At 35.0% G+C, this 22,568-nt stretch overlaps 1 protein-coding gene across 2 annotated transcripts in view; it reads right to left on the minus strand.

Moving 5' to 3' along the window:
- The window catches only part of TLK1 (tousled like kinase 1), a 70,867-nt gene that overhangs the window by 27,228 nt on the left and 21,071 nt on the right, over positions 1 to 22,568 (minus strand). For both annotated transcript variants that reach the window (XM_074146050.1, XM_074146049.1), the window contains exons 2-9: positions 17,108 to 17,226; positions 12,811 to 12,882; positions 7,101 to 7,176; positions 4,517 to 4,563; positions 4,060 to 4,146; positions 2,876 to 2,965; positions 1,933 to 2,025; positions 932 to 1,042 (exon numbers count right to left, since the gene is read on the minus strand). In XM_074146050.1, the coding sequence (XP_074002151.1) occupies positions 932 to 1,042; positions 1,933 to 2,025; positions 2,876 to 2,965; positions 4,060 to 4,146; positions 4,517 to 4,563; positions 7,101 to 7,176; positions 12,811 to 12,882; positions 17,108 to 17,221 (690 nt within the window). In that variant the 5' untranslated portion in view covers positions 17,222 to 17,226. The remainder of the gene's footprint in view (positions 1 to 931; positions 1,043 to 1,932; positions 2,026 to 2,875; positions 2,966 to 4,059; positions 4,147 to 4,516; positions 4,564 to 7,100; positions 7,177 to 12,810; positions 12,883 to 17,107; positions 17,227 to 22,568) is intronic.

A 22,568-nucleotide genomic window follows, 5' to 3' on the forward strand; every position in this document is an offset into this window, starting at 1 on the left:
CAATAATTTATTTATGGCATGCTAGAGAGGAAACTCTCCCTAATCCTCTAATGGATCAGTTTATGCCCTTGTATCTGACAGCAGCATCTAGCGGCTAGTGTTAGGCAACAGACTTGGCTGTTTATCTTAAATATTTTTGTTTCCCAATTAGTAATAAGCTGATTCTCTATTAACCTTTGGTTGGTTGGTTTTTAAATAAGGCTATTTTAAAGAAGAGGTAGAGAAACAATGTATCCTTGTCTTTTATGAAATTGCTGCTAGTTTAACTATAATTGACATTAAATTTGAAATAAATATTTATTTCATAGCGGTATGAAGGTAAATGGTTACCTTCATTTCCTTGTTTCTATTAATTCTGAGCTAACATAGCATTTTAACATTTTACATCAAAAATTATCTCAGCCACTTAAGTGTCTCATTAATAGATTTTATCCATCTCATCTCCACAACAGATTCCGTTCAGAAATTTTTTCATCCACTGTAATCTTATTCTTAATGTTTGTCCAGAAAACTAGCCACATCCTAAATTCTCACCTTTTATGCTTTGCTACATCTGAATTACTCATGATGGGAAAACATCCCTTAAATTAAAAGCCACATTTTCCACAAGCGGAAAAAGGCTCAACAATTTATTTTGCCTATTCAGGCTTATAAAAACACTTACTGCCAGATAGAGACCATGCCTATGAAGTTTCAGTCTCAGAGACTCATGTGAAAAAGCTAAAGTGAAAATGAATAAATCATATGGCCAGGCTGGATGGGGCTTTGAGCAACCTGCTCTAGTGGGAGGTGTCCTTGCCCATGGCAGGAGAGTTGGAACTTGATGATCTTTAAGGTCCCTTCCAACTCTAACCATTCTATGATTCTATAGTGGAGTTCTACCGCACCGTCACAGTTCTTATCACAAACATTTTAAGAGCAGTCAACTTACCTTTTCAATTAGAAGCTTCTTGCTCATTGAAATACATTTGTTTAATCTTTCTTTATATTTTTCAAGTAGCTTTTGTTGTTCATCTATTTGTCTTCTAAGATCACAGTTAGCCTAACAAATATATACAAAATATGAAAAGATATATCAAAACACTATTTTTATAATCAGCTGTCAAGAAAAGAAAAGGTATCTTCCTTCACATGACTAAAGAACATCCATAAACATACATATAGGCAAAACATTTCACAGATCCATCTGTGAACGTCTTGCTTCCTTTTTCATTTCCTTTACACTGAGCTGTATTCTGCATTACAGAGCATTCAGCATATAAATAATATATAAAAGCATCGTACCGACCACTTTTCCAGTGTTAAACTGAAAGTTTAATTTTAGCTCCGGATCCTTTATATTTGATTGCTCAAGTCATGTGACATCCTAACATTTTAATTTAAAAGGAAACAAAATATTCATAATCACAGAAATTTCAATTATCTGAATAGAAAGTTTAGCAAGTTCCCTACATTAGAATTACATTTAACTCCTTACTTTTTTTTAAAAAAAAAAACAATATTCTGATTAAAAGTATTTATTTATTGCCCGTAGTAATTTCTGTCACAATCACCACTGTCCTGAAACTGCCAACAGTTGTCCCACTGATAAATGCTATTCACAATTGTATTATGAACCTAAAGAATTAATCAACTGCCTGCAAAAGAGCATCAGCTTTCTTTGTACCTTCAGAAAGTCTATGAACGTATTTAAATCATTAACAAGTCTTAGCACAGAAGCAGAAAAAAAAACCCTTATGCATTTCGTTTTATACACTTCTTGGATTTTCAGAAGAAAAATAATCACAAATTAAAAACTTGATTCACCTTTTAATTTAGGTAACTCTAGGGTAATTTTTAAAAATAAGGGTTATTCAAACATTTAAAATATTTGCCTCGGATTTACTTCCTTTTGTTCTGAATAAATATCTCTACCACATGTCTAACACTTACCCTGAGTAAGTCATCTATACGACCTTCTTTCTTTTCCAAGTCTTGATTTTTATTACTTTCTAGTGCAGCTAATTTCAGCATTGTGAGATCAGTCTAAAAAGAACATTTTGAAATATTTATCCTTTCCTTTAACAATTGCAGCATTATTTTTCTCACGTTACATAGAGAAACAAACTACTTCGAATGATTCAACAGGACCAGCACATCTTATTTTCCTGCGTTTTGAAAGTGACACGGCAGGTTCTTCTTCAAAACTGCTTCCCCCTTCATGAGGATGACTGTGAATAGTTAATACAAACCACTAACACTGTTAAAAGGCTTCATCACTAATTGAAACACTATTGTTCACAAAAAAAAAGCACAGAAAACAGGGCAAGAATGCAAATGTCAGCTAATTACTTTAAATTCTCTGTATTTGATCAACAGGTGAAGTAACCTTGTTCTGAGTAACTTGTGAAACATAGAACAGATCACGTCAGAAATGGCAGACAGGATAAAACAGCTGCTTTCAGCTTTTAAAAGTCATGACAGAACTATATCTTGATCATTTTGATTACCATTTCATTTTTCTTCTTCAATGTCAGATTTTAAACGCAATATGACAACAGCAGCTGTCACTTCAAATACTGCCTGAAAGAACAGCCTCTACTTCTAAGAACGCACAACAGCTAAAATCTTGAGCAAAGCCTACCAATGACGTGGTCATCTAACTACTTCTGAAGTGCCATGTTGGAAGCAGGGCAAGTACAGCACACAAAACTAATCAGAGAGATTTGAATTATGAGCTGCTGAACTTAAAAGAAAAATGCTGTGGCGGACTGTAAAAAGCAAAGCTTTGGAAGCCTTCCAGAGTTTAAAAGAAGTTGAAAGACAAATAAACATATCCATCAGTTCTTCCTACAGACTGAAACAATACAGGATAGCTCTACCCAAAAATAGTTACCTGAGTAATTTTAAAAGATAACTGCTTTGGTTGTGTGATAGGGTGGTCCCCGAAAGCTAATGAAGTAGGAGAAGGACTATTCTGTCGAACCTGGAATGCATGAAAACACAGGATTTAAGATACAACTGGAATGTTCAATTATGAACATAGCCTTGTCTCTTGGCAGGAAAATCATATAGAATAGAGAAATAAGATATCTTTATTACAGAAGATACTACTTGGAGCACTGCATTGAGAGCTATCACTATGTTGTTATATATCACTTGCAGTTTAGAAAGGATGCAATATATTCTCTGAGAAAACTAAGATTGTCACTTTAGAGAAACAGACTGAAAAATTTAAGACAATACAAGACTGACATAAGGTGACATCAGTCTCACACAGACTTATTTTTCTGATTCTAAGCTTTCACAAGTCAAAAATAAAGTAATGTGAGTTATTTTTGGAGTGGTTATTTCCCATGGAAGAACCAGGAAGGGAAAGCTAGTGCAAATTTTGTTACTGAAACTTCCCAAACCCCTCTATTTGGTGTGAATGAGACCATTTTCAAGCCAAATTCCACAATCTGTGTTACACTCCATACTGTTAGCAAGAATAAGAGTATGCCTGAAGTTGAAAGTACATGGAATAAAAGCTGAGGTCTACCAGCAGAGAGAACAAATCCTTTCTGTAACTCTCAGAATCTGACCATTTAGAATCACACGTGTGTATGCCTAACACTGAAGTTTTGCAGGAGGAGGAAAAAAAAATAATTAGCATGATCAATGAAGAGAATTTTGGAGGGATAGAGGCAAATTAGGTGTCAATTATTTAAATACTTCTGATTTATCAAAAACTGAGCTTTTAGAGGCCCAAGTTAGGGGTTCAGTTTCCTCATAAGTAAAAAAAATCCTCCCCTTTTTTGTGTGAGGCTTGCGAATATATGTCATTTGAACATTTTAACTTTTATTCAACATTTACATAATTATTTTTTATTTAAAAGTTGATTTAGGAAAAAAGTCCCAGTGTTAACAGAAAATTTTAGTTTTACTAATTAACTTGATCTTTTTTTTTTTTTGAAAGAATGAATTCTTCCCCACGATTCCCTCCTTTGAAAACTCTTCCCTTACATATATTTTATTTTCAATTATTCTACTTTTAGACTATGAAAGTATCTTCAGCAGTCATGAAGTTCACAAACTTACAGAAGAAGGAGCGGAATGTGAATTCTGAGGAGATCGGATTGCAGGAGGTACACCTCGCACTGGACTAGAGCCGTTTCCACCTTGGTACTGTAGAGAAGATAATGGCCCTCCAATTAGTCACTCTTCTTATCAAAATACATTATACACCTACTGAATGATACAGCTCATCTGTACACAGAATTTCTAAATTAGATTGCATTACTTGCATTAGTGTAGTCTTTGGCCATTTAAATAAAAGCATGAAAGAAAATGTTTTTTTATATTTTAGGTCAGGCTGCACCAAGAGATCACTTCATCTCTACTTCAAGATTTAATACTTGTAAACTTACATAAAGAACAAAAGAGTATCCTCTCAAGAGGCCTGTCCATTAAAAGCAAAAATTTTGTAACATCCAAAAAAAGCTAAAAATAGTATTTTAAATCTAAAGTAAATTTTACAAACACACAAAAACCTTACCTCAAAATAGTCACTAATCTTGTGACCACATCCCCCAATATTCTTTCCTAAAACAAATACATTAATACATTAGAATTTATTAAATAACTTATGTGTCCTTCATTTTTATCTATAGAGTACTTATAGCAAAGTCTTACCACTTGTTAATTTGTTTTCTTTGATGTGCTAATACGGGATCTCCCTATGCAGATAATTAAGGGATTGGCCAAAACAAAGAGATTTGCATATTCTATTCATTGAGAAATCAGAAATTAAGTCACACTTCAATTCCTAAACCAGATCAGTGTAGATTTAGCAGCAAGCCTAGACCTTTTCTAGATACCAGGAAACTGATATCTCATCCTCCAGATCAAACATTTAGCACTAAGGCCCTCCACTTCTCAAGCACTATCTCAAAGTTCACCCACTTCCAAAGTATCAAAATTAACCAAGTCTATTAACATTATATGTTCCAGATGAGTTATTGTGCCCAAATGTTCAGACCACGGATTTCCTTAGGTGGCAATAACAAGATGGGCATGGAGGATGACAAGCATTTCCATTCCTCCACACCTGATTACAAAGCAGCTAACCCACAGGGTTAACTAGGGAGATAAATAGAGCAGAAGGAGAGAGCAGAATATCTTATCTTAATCAGTTTTGAGACTTCAGAAGCACAAATGTAAATTAATCTTTCTTCAACATAAGGACCTAACGCATATGTAGCATTCTAGAGATAACACCAATGCCCTACCCAATGGTATTAATGCTTTGTTCTATTCAGCCCTAAGATGACTGATAAATCTGAGACAAATACAGTCTCCTGTACAGGTCAGACTACCTGTTAGAAGACATCCTGAAAATGGACCACTGTTCAAAGCTTTTTTCTTTACAGGAAGAAATGTTTGCAATAAATTAAGAGACCGTTATCCATATGTCCAAAAATGTAATTTTGGACCTTTCAGCAAAAAATTTTCAAGCTTTTCCATTACTCCAGCCCTGAAGAATTCTTTCTAGCCCAATATGCCTCTGTATTGGCACTGCTGTATAACTTTGTGTCACAAAGAAATACCATGAAGAAACAGAAACATCTGGCAGCCCTTTTTGCGTAAAGACTTTTAACAGAAATCTTTAGATAAAATAATGCAAAGCCCTAGAACAGCACACAGCTAAGTCCTCAAGTAGCTATCCAGTTAGTGTACATATCACTGCTATTGCCCTCTAGCCAGTTCTTTACCTACCCTACAATTCTGCTAGTGATTTCTGTCTTCATGCTTAATTCTCAAATATCACTTTATCAAATTAAAATTTGCTTTCATCCAGATAAATGAAACAGACATTCCTTTTCAGTATAGAAAAATCTATTCTGTGTCACATTAGAGAACTCTGTGCTGAAGAAATACATCAGATTATTTTGGCACAGTCAATTATGAATAGATTTACACTGATTTTATCCCACTTTTCAATTACCTCCATGTTCTAAACAATCCATAAGTGTAGAAGTATTATTTTGCATATTACACAGCCAAAATCCTAGGTCTGCAATATACAGGACATGGACCTCTTGTCCCTTTTTTCAATACAACAGCAGTATTTGCTGTACTTCAACTGTACTGTACCACTCCAATATACTGCAGTTTCCTAGGCCAGTTCCTTGAGAATACTGCAGTGCAGACTATTCAGTTTCATTGCTGCTGACAGTAAAATAGTAATTATAACACATTATAATCACATTGTCTATGCCAAAAAGTTCCTAGAATTTGTATCATCTCTAATTTCAACTCTCATTGGTAGCAGGAAGGATAGGCTACTAAAACAATGGAAATAGGAAATTTCATTCAAGTTCTTTGAAAAAAGCAAGTCTCTATGAAGCAACACTTATAAAGAAATTAATTTTAGTCAAACCACATAATTTGTCTACTAATAGCATGTTGCATCATGAAGACTTCCAGATATGGAGCCCATTGATACGTATCTGAAGTGACATTTCCTAGCCCAGTTAGAAACAAAAAAAAAAAGCTAATACAGATGTTATCAAAATTATTTCCTCTCCCCTTTTGATGGATTTTTGTCTTGAAGTTAAATTTCTACCATTCCTCCCCCAAAAGTCACATTAAAGACAAGAACAACAAAAACAATGCTTTGTAAATATCAAACTGGAAATCAGTCTCATCCCAATTTCCCCATCTCTCTAGACAACTACACTATACAATAATCCATAGAAAAAGAAAAATAAAATTCAATTTTTAAATATACCTGAAAAACAAGCAATGAGGTATTATAATCTATAATCCCTTTTCCCCCTTACCTACTGAAAAGAAATACAAATCACATCGGTATTTTGGATGAGAAGAGATGCTACAATTCTTTAAAAGTATACAGAGTTGAACCATAGCTGCAAGTTACACAAGTACACAGTTCTTATGGGCAATTATCAGCCCAGTTCAGATTTTACTGGCCCATCCCTTCAACTAATAAAAAACCCAATGCCTGTCTTATGCAAGCAAAAATACAGAAATTTTGAGGCTAACAGTAAAAACTTTGTACATTATAATTTGATTAAATACATGCAATAACTATCTAATTCATTTACATTTTAGTTTACCTTGGCTGCTTTCACTCTGAGTGTCTGCTTTTCTTTTTCTTCCTCTGGAAGGTTCTGACTGTTTCTTCTCTGGAGTCTACAAACAAAAAAAAGAACATGATCCAACAGCAGCTCTATTTATTTATATTATTGCTATATTATTGTGAAATAAACTTAAATCCTCATTCATAAAACATGATTTCACAATTCAGCAGTGATGTAATTTTAGATTGTAGTTAAAGTAGGTAATATGATCCTTGGTCAATCAGATAAATACAAGCTAGAAGAGATACTTAAGAAAGTGAGCAATAATTCTTAAATAATTTCCCAAAAGGCAATTCTACATATTACTGTTAAGCAGTTATATCTTTTCATCCATTCTGGGGTTTATGAACACCCAATTTGGTTTCACTTATGGCTACTTTTTACCAAGATCGTCATATTACAGTTGTGGGTGTTTTAAGCCTTAATACCTTGTGAAATAAGCTGATTTTTGATGGTGTTTTCTACACATTGCCACAGTACAAACACAAAAGTTCTAGTGCTTCAACAGAAAGCCAATAATGTCATGCATTTTCAGAAGTGCAGAAGTCATCTCCAAACTAATATAAACTGTAGATTTCTAGAATTTGCTTAGGATTAAAAAAAAAAAAAGAAAAGAAAAGAAAAAAAGAGCAATTGCTCAAAATCTGAATATCTATAGACTTGGAAAGGGTCATCATCCCCTCCCCATTATATCTGCATCTCAAGAAACTCAAAGAAAAACATCAATGACAAGTGAAAAAAAAACAGATCTGTTAAAAATTTATTCCAGAAATATTATATATAGTTGCCTAGAAACTACAATCAGCATATACATCATAGATAACAAGAGCGAGCTGTGATCAGAAGCATCTCTAAATTCTATTTGCTCTCCCTTGATCTGAGGATTCAAACCAGCTAGTCTCCCCAGCGTAAGTTAAACTCTACAAGCTGCTTTGGTTCGAGGAAAAGATACTGCAGCTGTGTGTGTATTCAGCCTCCAAGCAGCCTCACACCAGTAACTGGAGAAAGCACAGAAGCCATTACATCATGAACTCTGTTTTACAATCAAGAAATCAACAGTCCCTACTATCTCGGACTAAATTTGAGATCAGTCATAAGATGCTACCTTTTTTTTTTTTTTTTTAAGATACCATCATTTTATCATTTCACTGTGTTTGTCGCTTTGTGCTCCAAGTATTATTTCTCAACACAGCAAATGATATCAAAATTCAAATTTCAACCCATTGCTAGAAACATTTCAAATATGTTGCAGTTCCAAAATCCTCACATGGATATCTTCAAATATAAATTTACTACAAATATCCTAAAATCCTTATTTTGGCAAAGAACCAGTTTAAGTTACCTGTGATCTGTAGAAAATTATCAGTCTATAAAAGAAGAGCCAGGACAAGAAAGGTCTTACTTATCTATACCATGTATTTTTTAGAAGCTTGAGTTCTGTGGATAGCTTCATAAAAATACCTTTGGAAGCTTTACAGTTTTAACTGTTGTATTACCAGGCCACAAATGAAGTTCACATTACATACATTTTATTTTAAATAAACTCTTCCAACCAAAATCATCATCTTTTACAGTGCTATCGTATATTAGCAAAGTGTACAACACAGACTCCTGGAAATGAAGTTATCTTAAGACTGTATGATTCTAAAACCAGAAAGCATAGCTTAAGAAAAATTACTTTAATAATTTGCAATTACTGCAAGTAAATAGGTAACATCAAGCTATCTTTCCACAAAACTAAATTGAAACTATTTAACCAAACATTTTCAAGTTATTCTTATCTTTTACCTTTCAATTTTGCAGTTATTATTCTAACATAGACAGTTTTACCTACCATATCAAGCAAAAAAAAAGTTGTTTAAAAGCTAATTAATGACTAAACATTTAAGATTTCCCTCACCAAAATTAATTTCCAACTGCAGTGACTGATGTCTTGTGTTTAAAAACCAGACATTTAAAGAGGTATATAGTTTTAAAACTGAAATTCAAATAATTCATAAATGTCTATTTTCTTAAGCGCTTCTGATTTCTTTCAGTGTTTAATTTAACCTTCCAGACTAAGAAGTATTAGCACACTAATGAGGTTATTAATGAGGTTACCCAACAAGGTCATGTTCACCTTTTCTAAGTACAAAATTCACATGGTAATGCACAGCATACATCAATCACTAGAAAATGTTCTCCAAAATCCTTTCTAATGAATGGAATCATACGAATTACAAGAAAGTGAAGGCTAATGGGGCTGAGGAGTATCCTCCTGATAAATGAAGATTGAAGCTGCTTTCAGTCACTTCAGAAGGATTTACATATAGCCAAGATTTAGATTAAAATCCTACTATTTCATAAGAAAGACAAAATAGTTTTGAAGTTTATCCAAAGTTAGACTGTAAAGCTATGTTAAAGTTATTCACAGCATGGCATATTAGCAGAGCCTCAAATATCATTGTCTTGATCCCAGTTGACCCCTCAATTTTAATGTGCCTCCCCTGAGTCTTCTCTTCACATTTAGAGTTTTAAATTTTGGCTTTTCACATCCTCTTTTAAGAAATAAACATTTCTAAGTACAATTCTCAACTAGTTAATCTCCTTTAAAAAAATACTCAGATAAGTATTTTTATATATTTTATGTACAGTTAAGTATTTTCTACCATTATTGTAAAATTAGTAACAACATAACTCAGGAAGTTCTTTTGGAGAGGAAGAAAAAAATTAAAGTCATGTGTAATGACATAAAAGTTTTAATTTTTTGTCTCTCAACACTTAAATCTCCAGTATGCTTAATGGTTATGATTTTTCAGTTAATATTTTTCATATGCATAATGAATGAGTTGATAGTTTTCTATAATTTTCTTCTAAATCCTACCCTCCTCCCAAAGCCTTACAACTACAGCAGTGCTGTTCTCCTCCGCAACACATTGTAAGTTCCAATTAGATCAAACCTTTAGTTACTTCTGAAATGACATTTATAATGAGGGTTCTGTATTTTTGGGAACCACAGCAACTAAACAGCTACAAGCAAGCAGAGCAAAACATTTAAATAACTAATCAAACTGGACAAGTCAAGCCACAGACAAAGCTGCCTTCTTTTAAATAAGTCATTATCTACAAAGAATAGAATAATACTAGTTATAAATAAAATAATATTTGTAACAAAACAAGGACGAGTAATGCTCTTTAATGAGGAATGGTGGGGAAGGCCAAAATATTGGAAGACTCCTAGAAGCACTTGTTCACAACCTGAGGTAGCCAATTTAGGATTTATCTTAACTACAAGTAGCTAATACACACTCAAATTAAGACCTATGTACCACAGCAATAAAGCATTTAATAAAATAAAAATAATGTATACACTTAAAGAGAAACTGGAATACAGGTCTGGATATTAAGATCAAACATCCAGCTATTGTTTATCACTCACAATACTGAACTGAATCCAGAATAAAGCCTGGTTTCAAGTTATTTTGCAGATCAAAGTTTACCTTTGTGAAGTATATCAAATAAAACAATTATTCAGAGAAGTTGCCCCTCTTCATACATCCATCAGATAGAAAAAAAAAATACCATAGTTCTAATCGTTGTATTTTCTGCAAACTCGTGTGCAAAAGTAAAAATAATCACACCAGAAAACCAAAAAGGTGTAAGAAGTCTGCTTTGTTTTGAAAGCAAAGTGTGAAAGACTGCCTTTTAATGTGCCACTTAGTGACGAAAGCACATAATGATGACATGAATGTACCATCACAATAGGATCAGAAACTGACATTCTTGCTAGAAATTAAACGATTCTGAGATTTGCATTTCTACTTTTTTTTCTTCCCCAAATATATTGTAATACAACAGTTCTCTCTCAGCACCAAATGATGGCACTGCTTTCCATGTGAGTAAGCATTTGTATTTCTACACTACCATCTACAAGAGGATTTCCCTATTATTATGAAACCTTCATTGTCACACCATTAAAAAAAACCAAACAAAACATCTCACAAGCTGTTTGCAGTATTAAGAACTAAAGCGTACTTTTTATAGGGTTACAGTGTACAAGCAACCAGATGTTATCTTAAGAACAAAACTCTAAAAACTTATTAACATATTTGGTATTACAATTATATTTTAAGTGAATACAACTGACAACTCCTGAAAATGGGTCAAGAAATATTATTCAATGTCATTAAGACTCATCTTTCAGAAAACACAGAAGAAACCTGGAGCACTGTGCACTGGAGATCTGTGCAGGGACTTTTAACAAAAAAGAAGTCTATTTCTATTTTAGCATCCAAGTTTTAGAATACTTTAAAAAATAATAATAAATTATCCCTACCCAGAGGCACAGCTTGAAGTTAAAACACTGTGCAGAGACTGAAGATATGGGTTGAACTTTCAAACTTGCATGCCTTGGAAAAACCTTGCCTCTCTATCTCATGTATGCCACTATAAAATAACATTTTTCTATACCAAAAGGTTATTTCACGTAAAGTCAGTGTTCTGAGATCACTCAACTATTCACAGACATGTTTTTCTGCCAAGGAATTGCAATAATGCATCGTAACCTTCAGCCTATTGCAGGACACTTTCATTCCCAACCTACATCAGAACTGCATCACCGCAACACTGCTCAAAGTATTTCTAGGAGAAGTCATCAAGAAAAACAACAGGCACAGTCTCTTCTGGTAAGGAAAATAGTCTATATACAATTGAAAAGAAAATCCAGTTGGGAAAGGCAAGGGAAAAACATACACAATGTACCAGAGACTTTTTCAAAGAGGAAAACATGAAATCACACATAGAGAACATTGATTTATAAGGTATCGGTCTCAGGAATCGACTAAATTCACTTGCTGGTCAGCCCAGTATAAAAGCAAACATCAGACAGTGTCTCATAGTGACTGATTGAACAAACAATTAGGCCCCAAAATAAAGGTTTAACGTGAAAATAACATCAAAAGCACATTCCAAACAACTCTCCTTTTGGCATGACATGGGTCTCGCCTGGGCTAGAAATACACTCTTGCTTACAATGGGTATAATCTTATTGATGCAACGCCTGATGTACACAGGCAAAACTGTCAGAGGGACTCACCGACCTCAAAATAGGGAAATTCTAAGAGCTGCATTAGTGCAACTATATCAATGCTGGTCACCAAGAGGAAAATCTACTCTAAGAAAGTCTGCACTCTGCACGTTAAAACCTAATAAGAGTATGAATCTTTTTTTGGATTATGAAGTGGTACTAGGTAAGACAATACACAGTGACAACTGCAGCTTTTACAAATGCAGATGACAGCTACTGTCTGACCTTGGAGTAATTCTGTATATTTAGAGAAAACAAAGCAAACTAGCTTTTAGAGTATTTTCAAAGATGTAGCCAATGACTAATCAAAGTTTATCTGTGCTGATGAAAACATTATTTATTAAACAAAAGACAGCAAACTGTTTAAGTATTTTCAGCTCAAAAAGCTGTAGCAGAGGCAGCTAGTTTCATGACCAAAAATCCAAAGAAACTTTTATGAAGTCATGTCTCCTCCTCCAAGAGATGGTATCTTTTAGTAATGTATGCTTTTTCCTATCTAGCTGTGTATTTTGCATTTAAATTCAAAAGCTTCTATATAAAACAATGCAAAGTGGAATATAAAATTGTGAGTTGTTAGCATTAAAATTTTGCAGTAATAATGAATCTGCCCAATACACTTACCTCTGATTCTTTATCACTTAAAGATCCCAAGCTTCCAAAACTGTGATTTGAACTTTCGTTATTTGTTGAGGCCTACCAAGACAAATAAAATACTAAACATTATATACAGATTTAGAAAACAGCTAATCCACTATTATTGCTCACAGTTTTAACAAGTAACAGTAATAAAATTTCATGCTTGCAAGGAAAAATTCATTGACTATAGAGCACTTGTGACCACTTGTGACAGGTGGATGTTTTGACAGCGCACAGTAAATTCTGTATTTTGATTGCTTTTAAGCCAAGTAAAACCCTAGAACATTAAAAAATGTTTCAGTCATGTTTGGTAATAGCAAAAACATCCAATGAAAAACCCTATCAATCAATTCTACAGAATGGGCTTAAAAAGCCAGTATTACTGAAAGTGCTGGAGACTACTAAAAATTTTCATTTTTCAAAGAAAAAGAGGGTTTAATTGTCCCCAAGACAGATACTAGGCTATTGCAGAGATTGTTTTTTTAAATACATTCAGTGACAGAAAATTACAACCTATTGATAATATTATTCTACATTCTTAAAATAAACCATTTCCCCTAAAGGAACAAATTTAGACCAATGAGAAAAAAAAAAAAAAAAGATGAAAACTGAAATAGTCTGAAATTACAATATTTATTTAGAAATTTTCTAAGGCTGATTTATTTGGAGATCCTTTGAACACAGAATGGCAACAAGGATATTTTATTGGAAGAGTCTGTTCCACGTTCACTTAACAAAAAATGCCAACATCAGCTGAGCTTCTTTTTATTAAAAGAAAAAAAAAATCTTATACTGTTGGATTATTCTCTTCCATATGGAGCACCTCTCCTATGAAGACAGGCTGAGAGAGTTGGGGTTGTTCAGCCTGGAGAAGAGAAGGCTCCAGGGAGACCTTATAGCAGCCTACCAATATCTGAAGGGAGCCTACAGGACAGCCGGAGAGGGACTCTTTGTCAGGAAGTGTAGTGACAGGAGAAGGGGTAATGGTTTTAAATTGGAAGAGGGGAGATTTAGATTAGATACCAGAAAGACATTCTTTACTGTGAGGGTGGTGAGGCACTGGAACAGGTTGCCCAGGGAAGTTGTGGATGCCCCATCCCTGGAAGTGTTTAAGGCCAGGCTGGATGGGGCTTTGAGCAACCTGCTCTAGTGAGAGGTGTCCCTGCCCATGGCAGGGAGGTTGGAACTTGATGATCTTTAAGGTCCCTTCCAACTCTAACCATTCTATGATTCTATGATATAGGAAGGCAGAACAAATACTTTGAAGTGAAACAACTAGTTCCAAGGCAAACACTCAGCTTGCTTCAAAGCACTGAATTCCAGCACTGCGTCAGTTTGCAGGACAATACTGATCTGTGACATCTTCTGAACAACTAGATCACCTCTGAATTAAAATTTCTGGAGAAATGTTTACTAAAACCACAGAATTTCCATGTGTCTTCTCCCCCAGGCAGTCTCTACTATAGAAATGTCTATATTTAGTTCTTCCTTGCAATGTTGCAGTGTCTGATCATCAGACTCAGCTAAGACAATAATCTCAGTAACCTATTATTCATATTTCCATCCTTGCTTACTGAAAAAGCTTGAAGATGATGTTTTTTTTTTCCCCCAACAATTCCAAAAACTCTTCAGCAAAACAGTACGTTAAGGGTAGGCTTTCAAAATAGTAGTCCCAATAAATAAGAGTTCATCTCAATTTAATTACTAGAAGAATAATGACCTAGAATGTTTCCAAAAATAACCAGCAAGTGCAGCTGCAACCTCTGTATTGTCTTGCTAGGTCAGGAAAATGAGAATTTGGTATGTGTGGATTTGGGTATGCACATGGAGAGGAAGTTTTTTCATGTTTGCCTTCAAAGTGAAAGCAGACCAATGGAGATCATACTTATACATCACATTTTCCCAGTTACCTCTGCACATCGGATCAAAAAGGTTTTATCAGGTTTTTTAATAAAAATCAGATAAGCCTCTCTCAACATCCTCCACCAAGACTAAAGACTATTAAAGAAAAAAAAAAGCATATTACAAGCAGAGCCCAGAGGAGTTACTACACTTCATGTTATCTGCTTGGATAAACTGAATGGTCAGAAATAAAAGAAATACAAACAAAACTGATATAATTGCCACTTTAATGATGGTGGGATAAATCACAGGACTAGATATTGATATTCCTCCTCCACCTCTCTAATCCAAATAAAAAGTAAGCAGGAAAAAGAAGAGATATTGCACTGTATACTGAAGATAATTTGTGGAATATTTCTGGTCAAAGGTAAAAAGAACAGTGTCTTAAGTGAGGATCTGCATCAATCAGAAGACAGCGGTAGTAGTATCTTCTGCAAAGAATTATCAGAGCATTTAGTAGTATTTACAAAAACCCTGACTTTATCCAGCTATCCGCTTGGAAACAAACTGGATGAGATAAAATTATCTGTTCAAACAGATCTTCGAATGTGTCAGGGACAAAAAATTTACGTTTTACATGGTAGAGTGAAAAAGGAAATTAGCTCTTAAATTTCTTTTTTTTTTTTTCTGGTTAATTTGGATGAACAAACTGAGAACCTGAAAGTAGAATGTAATTTGGCTAAAAGTGAAAGCTGAACAACAGATGACAAAAAAGACTTGAACATATTTATGGAAATGGTAAGCAGCGACTTACAGGGGATCAAAGTTTAAAGAAAAAGAACCCCAAGAAACTTGATAATTACTTTTAAAGAAAGTGTATTACACAGATAGCAGTAGACAGATTCTGAGGAGGAAAGACTGGCAATAAGGCAAGGGACCAACACAGCTGTATCAAAAACTAACAGAAGGATTTATATATACACTAAAAGTTGAAGATAAAATGAAGCTAAAAGAAGGTACAGATCTACTAATGAAAAAGGACACACAGTAATTTGAATTATGAGCAATTACCTGTGCAATTATAATGAGCTAATAAATTAGGGGAGTAAGTAGTACTAGAGAACCCAAGGAAAAAAGAAACAAAGGTGGGCCACAATCACCGGGCTTGTCTCTGACTAATTTCAATCATAAGATCTGGCAAGTATACATTTTTGCAGTCATAATTAGAAGGCAATTACATAAAAAGAGAAAAAAACAGTGCATCAACCACATTATGTCAATCCAACCTGATTCTTTCCCCTGACCATCTAACTCACTTCTTGGTTAAGAAGTGATTAACCAAGAAGTGACCTTTTTACAGCTTTGTGATAGTTACCTTTATGTCACTCTCAAAAACAAATTAAGAAGATACGATGCATGATCACTATGCACTCATTTAAATTCTTTACAGTTATTTAATAGTCATCACCGCATCACATGTCTCCAGAAATTTCATCAACGTCTGCTATCAGATAGTATTTTGTTCTGTAATCTAGACTGGTAATTAAAATGTGGGATAGGAAGCAAAAAATACTAACCAAGTTTGTGTAGAATACTTAAAACACTTTGGAAACAGAATTCAAAAGTACTTTGGTCATGGGGGGAATGTGCCTAAAAAAATTGGTATTATATCTTTTTAGCATCAGTTTATTAAGTACTACACTTGGTGAAGAACATTCAAATGCACAAATACAAAATGGAGTACCTCTGGCTAGGCAACAGTATTGCAGAAATCCGTTTTGGAAGCTGAAGCTAGTAACTTGAATGGAATTAGTAATAAAGGCAAATTTACTTTGCAGATATATCAACTGAAGAGTAATATAAGACATATGAAAGGTAATCTAGCCCCACTACTCAGTGTTCATAACGTTCTTCCTCAAGTGTTGCATTGTGGTTTATATACTAACAGACAGACTGCAGAGAGCCTACAATGAAAGCAGGTAAAATCAGTATGTCTGGAAAAGTTGAAAGAATTTGGCTTTATTAATCTAGATATATTAGTCTTCAAACAAGTTTAATCTTAAAAACAGAGGTCACACCAGACTCCCTGTGTCTATTTCAACCCAAACTGTAAGTAGCTGGCCATCTGCAGAAGGGACAACTCCACTTAAATATTGGGAAAAACTTCCATCTCTGATCACATGTGCACTAGAGCAAAACCACAAAAGAGCCTGTATAAGCCCATTCTTTGATGTTATTAAGAACAATTCAATGTCCATCTCATAGGATAAACAATCCTATCTCAAAGCAAAATAACAGACTAACAAGTATTTTCCTGAGTCACTTCCAACCCAGTACTACTTTTGCAATTAAATCACATGTGCAATATACAAGAGAGACAGTGTGAGTTAAATTAGAATTTCAAAGATGGTAGATCTGGATGACTGCTCTTAGAACTTACTTTAGCTCCAACACTGCAACTTCCAGTACTCCCAGTGCTGCCACTTACTACTCCTGTAAATCTTGCCTCTAACAATTCTTGTCTTCTTGGGTCCAGGCTGTGAAGCTCATCCATTGCTCCTAAAAGAGATAAATAAATTAATTATATTCCCTAATATTTGCAGTGGAATATTTTACAAACAAGCCAAACATACCACTGGCCTATGCAAAGAAAGGATTTATACCCTCAACTTGACAATGATTCACCATCTGTTATTTAAAAACGAATGCACTCAATGAATTCCAGAAATTTTGGGGGAAGTTCTACGTATCAGAATAGCCTTGTCAATTTTGGTGAAAGCTAGAACCTGTTAGAGGTGGTAAGAGGCATGGAGTCTGCAGCGTGCAATATGCCAACCAGGCAATTATTTATAGATTAAAAACTAGCTGACAGGAGCAAAATACTTTCCAGCATAAAACCTCCCAATTCTGCAAGCCCCTTGTTTTCCGTATTATTTACATCATTTAGGCTATCAACATACCAATGTTCAAGACAAATAAGTAAGAATCATAAGGAAAAAAGGAAAATGAGAAGGTAGACCACAGTCTCCCAGTTCGTGGAAGGGAAGGTAGGGTTATATGTAGGTTTGAAGGGCAGAGGAGCAAGGAGCAGGGTCAACAATATGAAAGGAGCCAAGAGTAAGAGAGACCCGTACACAGGTGGTGCCTCCGACAGAGCCCTGCTCAGGGGGGTAAAGCCACGCTGCTGGCACCGGCAGGGAAAGCAAGGTGGAAGGAAATGGAGGAACAACAAAAGGAGTTTCTGATGAGCTCAGCCTACATGAGTAGGCTGCAACATGATATGCAGCTTTCTAATTTGTATTTAAATCACTTACGTCTGTTTAATGAGTCTGAAAGACAATTTAGACAAATAGTCTTCCGTATTTACACAAACTGCGTTCTTTGTTTTTATCTTTTCAACTACTTCAACATTCAGTTTATCCTCGGTTGGAAACATTTCACTTGCTTTATTTTAAACAAGGTATTTATTGCCAATGTCTTCATAAACTATTTTAATAGCATATCCCCCCAGTACCATATAAAGTGATATAGCCTCATTTTTTTCAACTAAGACGCAACAAGTTTGTGCTTTTCAGTCCCACAGGACAACACAGCAGTTCAGAAAGGTCTGCAAGTAATAACCATGTATATTCAAATGGTGCTATGAAAAAAAGCTTTTGGAATTCCCTTTTCATGAAAACTAGTTTGCAAAGTTTAAGTGCTCTTATAAACTTCTACCCATCGGATAAGCATCCTGACAACCAAGGCATCAGTGAGGCCTTCCTCACCACTAGTAAGACATAAGACACTTTTTTATATGACTCTCGGGTATTTCACAGATCCTTAACATTCAAGAATGAGACAGACCTTTCTGTACGACACACTTTGGCCACTCCTGGCCATGGCCATACAGCTAACCTTCCTGGTAGGGAAAGCACTGGCTCTGCTATTTGGCTATTTCCAGTTGTCCTTGTTCCCGCAGGAAGGCAGATGACAGCCAGTGTGGTGTCAGTGCTCCTTTACCGCAGAGCCTGGTACTCAGAGCTTTCTTTTGAAAAATCAAACCACAAGTGGCAGGTTGAGGGCACTGCATTTTGTTTCTGGAGGTGAGGGATTTACCCAAACACAGCCACATATGGAGCTGGAGGTCTTTTTTTCCAACAATGCAGAGGAACTACCCAGTTTGAAACTGTAGCTGACATTATCAGCCACTGTAATATTGCTTCTAAACTTGCCTAGTAAAAATTCCTCCCATTTCTACATATTTTAGATTCTAAGCTCTCCGGGGTAAAGACTGTTTTACTGCATGTATGCGCAGTGCAGAACAATCAGGAATCCTCTAAACTCTTGCTTCCTAAATTGTGTTTGTGTACTGCTTCCCAGAGTTTCAAAACCAAACTGTACATTTCTTATGCACAGAAAATATTTCTTACATTTACACATTGTGCAATAAGGCTTTTTTTTTTTTTAAAAAAAAAGCAGATGTGTACAGCATACCTGTCCCAGTATGTATGTAATGTATACCTTAATATGAAATTATTGCTCTGAAAAAGCATAAGAAACTAATCACACCACATTTGCCAGGCAAGTTTAAACAATTATCGTTTTGCTTCAAAATAGTAAAAGTGTTTGATTGTATGCAACTCTGAAATAACCAATTTTAGTTTACCACAGTAACCCATTCAATGAAGCAGGACTAGCAATATTTTGATTTACTAACCTACTTGATAGTCACTGCCCACAAAAGTTCAGAGCTTACTTAAAATTACTGCCATATCTCTGGCAATTACAAACCATGCATATTACAGAAACAGATACTACCATGCCTGATATTGTTTATTTTATGAAACATGGGAAAGTAATAATCACTGTGGATAGATAGCTAAGGCTCATTCAAAGTGCTGCTGGGTAAAATTGTTACTGCAGGTCTCATGTACTGCTGGATACTAATGCACTGAACAGATCAGCACCCTGGGTTACCTTACCAATCAGAACGGTAATTTAGCAGGTAGAAGGGTAGTCCACAGCACAGATGAAATACAATCCTTCATTTTTTTGCTCAGATTTTAGAGCCCACACACACTAATGAATGCACTCCATTCTCTTCATTATTTCTGCTGGAGTGTTTTTTTGTCTTTATGTTTGGGGTTTTAGTTTTGGTTTTTGTTGTTGTTGTTAAATATCCAGAACCAAGAAGCAACACAAACTCTACCATCCTTGTGATCTGAAGGACAAGACAGAAAAGCTGGATTCAAACCTTCTTTCAACACAGAGCAAATCCTAAGAAGATCTATTAAACTGCCTTCCTCATTCATGCTGTAATTTAAAATACACCATTCACTCCCAGACACACAGCTGTTTTTTCAAGAACATGCAGTTCTGTAGAATCTATCAGTTCTCAGCACAACTTACCTACTTTTAAAGGTACCATAAGCTTTAAGGCACTTCATGTGAAGGACAAAAAATGTAATTTTTTTTAAACACCAGACTTCATAAATTCTCCAGCTCACAGAACACCTTGCTGCCAACAAGACTGACATAACTTACAGATTTGAAAATATACTCAGACTTCTTACTTGAACTAACTTCATTCCTACCCTTGAAAGCCAATTTACTAACTCAAGGACATGCAATCACATATGTACGTACAACATATTTACAATGATGCTAAATACAAGACTGGCATTGCTACCACCCAGTGCCATTCAAACATCTACTGTCTTCCAAAGAGAACAACAAATTACCCAAAACTTACAGAAGAGGCCTAAAAAACCTACTTTTCTTTATTTCTTGTAACTGCTACAGGTCTTGGAATGCTTCTTATAGTAATTCTTTTAAAAAGTTACCAACACTACCTAGCTCTTGGATTTTTTGGGAGTGGTAGTACCTTCCATATTAAGTCACCTTTCAAAATCATATACAGCCTTTCCTCTAAAAGCTGATATAAAATACAGAGATTTCTTGTCCTGAAAAGGACACTTTTTGCAAGAACTCTTTTGAAAAGAACTCCAAACTCCTCTGAGAATTTACTAAGCAATGGGTTATGTCTAAAGTCAAAGTTATAAATTCAGAGAAGCATTTTATAAGCTTTTTCACAGCATTCAGTATAATAAATTATAGTGTATTCTACCTTAGCAAAAGAGCTGTAAGGAATCAGAGGACCCTCCATTGTAGTTCAAATTTTTCAGAACTGGTGACCCGAAAGTAATAAAGTACAACTACATCTGTACCTCAAGGCCCCACACCTCCAAATAACAAATACTAGCAAAAGACCCAGTTAGTTAACAAAATACTTGCTCATACCTCAGTAAAACTGGCATTTTAGGAGAAAAAGTTCAGCAGAGTTGCAACTGCAAGTCTTCACCTTCTAACACTGGATCTTTTGGGACACACACGAACTGCAATCTCTATCTCAAACACTGCTAGACCACAGAGCAGCGTTGCAGACCCAAACACAAAGGCTTGACAGATCAGGCATGTTTTTCTTTTCCACTAAATATGGAACCAAGCTCCAAGACTCAATCTTTATCTTCGACTCTCTTATTACTCTGAATGGACTCTTGTTATCTGGCAGTCAATTACAGCTTCAAGATGAAGAAAGATCAACAGCTTCACACATTGTCAGCATTCTACAATGAAGATAAAGTTCACTATGCAGAAGCCAGATTCTTCTTAGAACAACCCTCCAGATCAGATTGAGGCCCCCATCTCCTGAATTCAAGGCCAGCACAAACCACCTTTCACTTAAGTGAAAGGCATACTGGTTTGGTCTGGTTTCTTTAATGGACTTCTATGCACATAGCTTTTAATGTCAAAGCAAAATACCTCAACACAGAGACCTATCTATTGAAGAGAAGAGGACAGTTGAACAATAGCCCAAATGTAAATAAAATTTCCTGATGTGCTCCTAGTAGGCACTCAGATTTAATGGTAACACACATGGTATGAGAATTACATCCAACATATTTTTAGGAACACTTCACATTAACATTGGTAATATTATCATCATGTAGTCTCTTCACTGACAGTAGCATCCTTTAGATCAGTAAATCTAAATAATATTCAGCTAAAAGGGCGAGGCATGGGAAAAGAAAGTGGGAGGGGGGGAAGGTACAACGTACACATCCCAAATGGCAAGAAAAGCAGCCTGAAAAGCAGCTTCCCCCCTGCCCCTTTTTTTTTTTTTTCAAATGAAACATAAAAATACCAGAATTCCTTTAAAAGTATCAAACAATCTTTAAAGTTACAAACACGACTTTAAGCATGGTAACCATTCCAAGTATAGAAACCACTGTTTAACAGCATTACAATGCAATCCCTAAAGCCCTTAAGTAACTGTTTATTTCAATCTGAAATATCCTAAATATGCATTTATCCCATTATGTTGATGCTCTAATAATTTAACTTTCTAACAATTGAGTATGACAGCTTTTGTCATTCTAGAATACATATGTACCAGCAGATAAAAGAAAAGCTTTAAAATATCAAATGCAAAACAGACTACAGAAAATTACTAAAAATCCAGATTTTAAAATTCTTAAGCAGTATCCTAAAAAAAAGCTCACAGAACTACTTTTCTTCTTGCACCAACATGAAGATGCATCTTGTCTCTGCATCTATGTGTATTTCCTTTTAAGTGAGCTACTCTCTTACCTCATTTGGAAAAAAAAACCCAAACAGAAACAACAAACCAAACCGTGCATTCAACTTCATTCTTCTCTCTTCTCTCTCTGAATCTCTGGACTTTCCTTATTGCAGAACCAACCAGAAAGAATTTTTCATTCTCCAGGAAAATAAAGGTAATGAAGCTAACAATTCTGCCTCCGAGAACACAAACTATTTGGTAACAAACTATTTTGTAGTTAGGTAAACGCTAGCAAGTCATCATCATGTTGGTCAAGGTCTCTTCCTACTAATAGTAA

This window comes from Numenius arquata, chromosome 3, assembly GCF_964106895.1.
Source record: "Numenius arquata chromosome 3, bNumArq3.hap1.1, whole genome shotgun sequence".
Taxonomy (NCBI): domain Eukaryota; kingdom Metazoa; phylum Chordata; class Aves; order Charadriiformes; family Scolopacidae; genus Numenius; species Numenius arquata.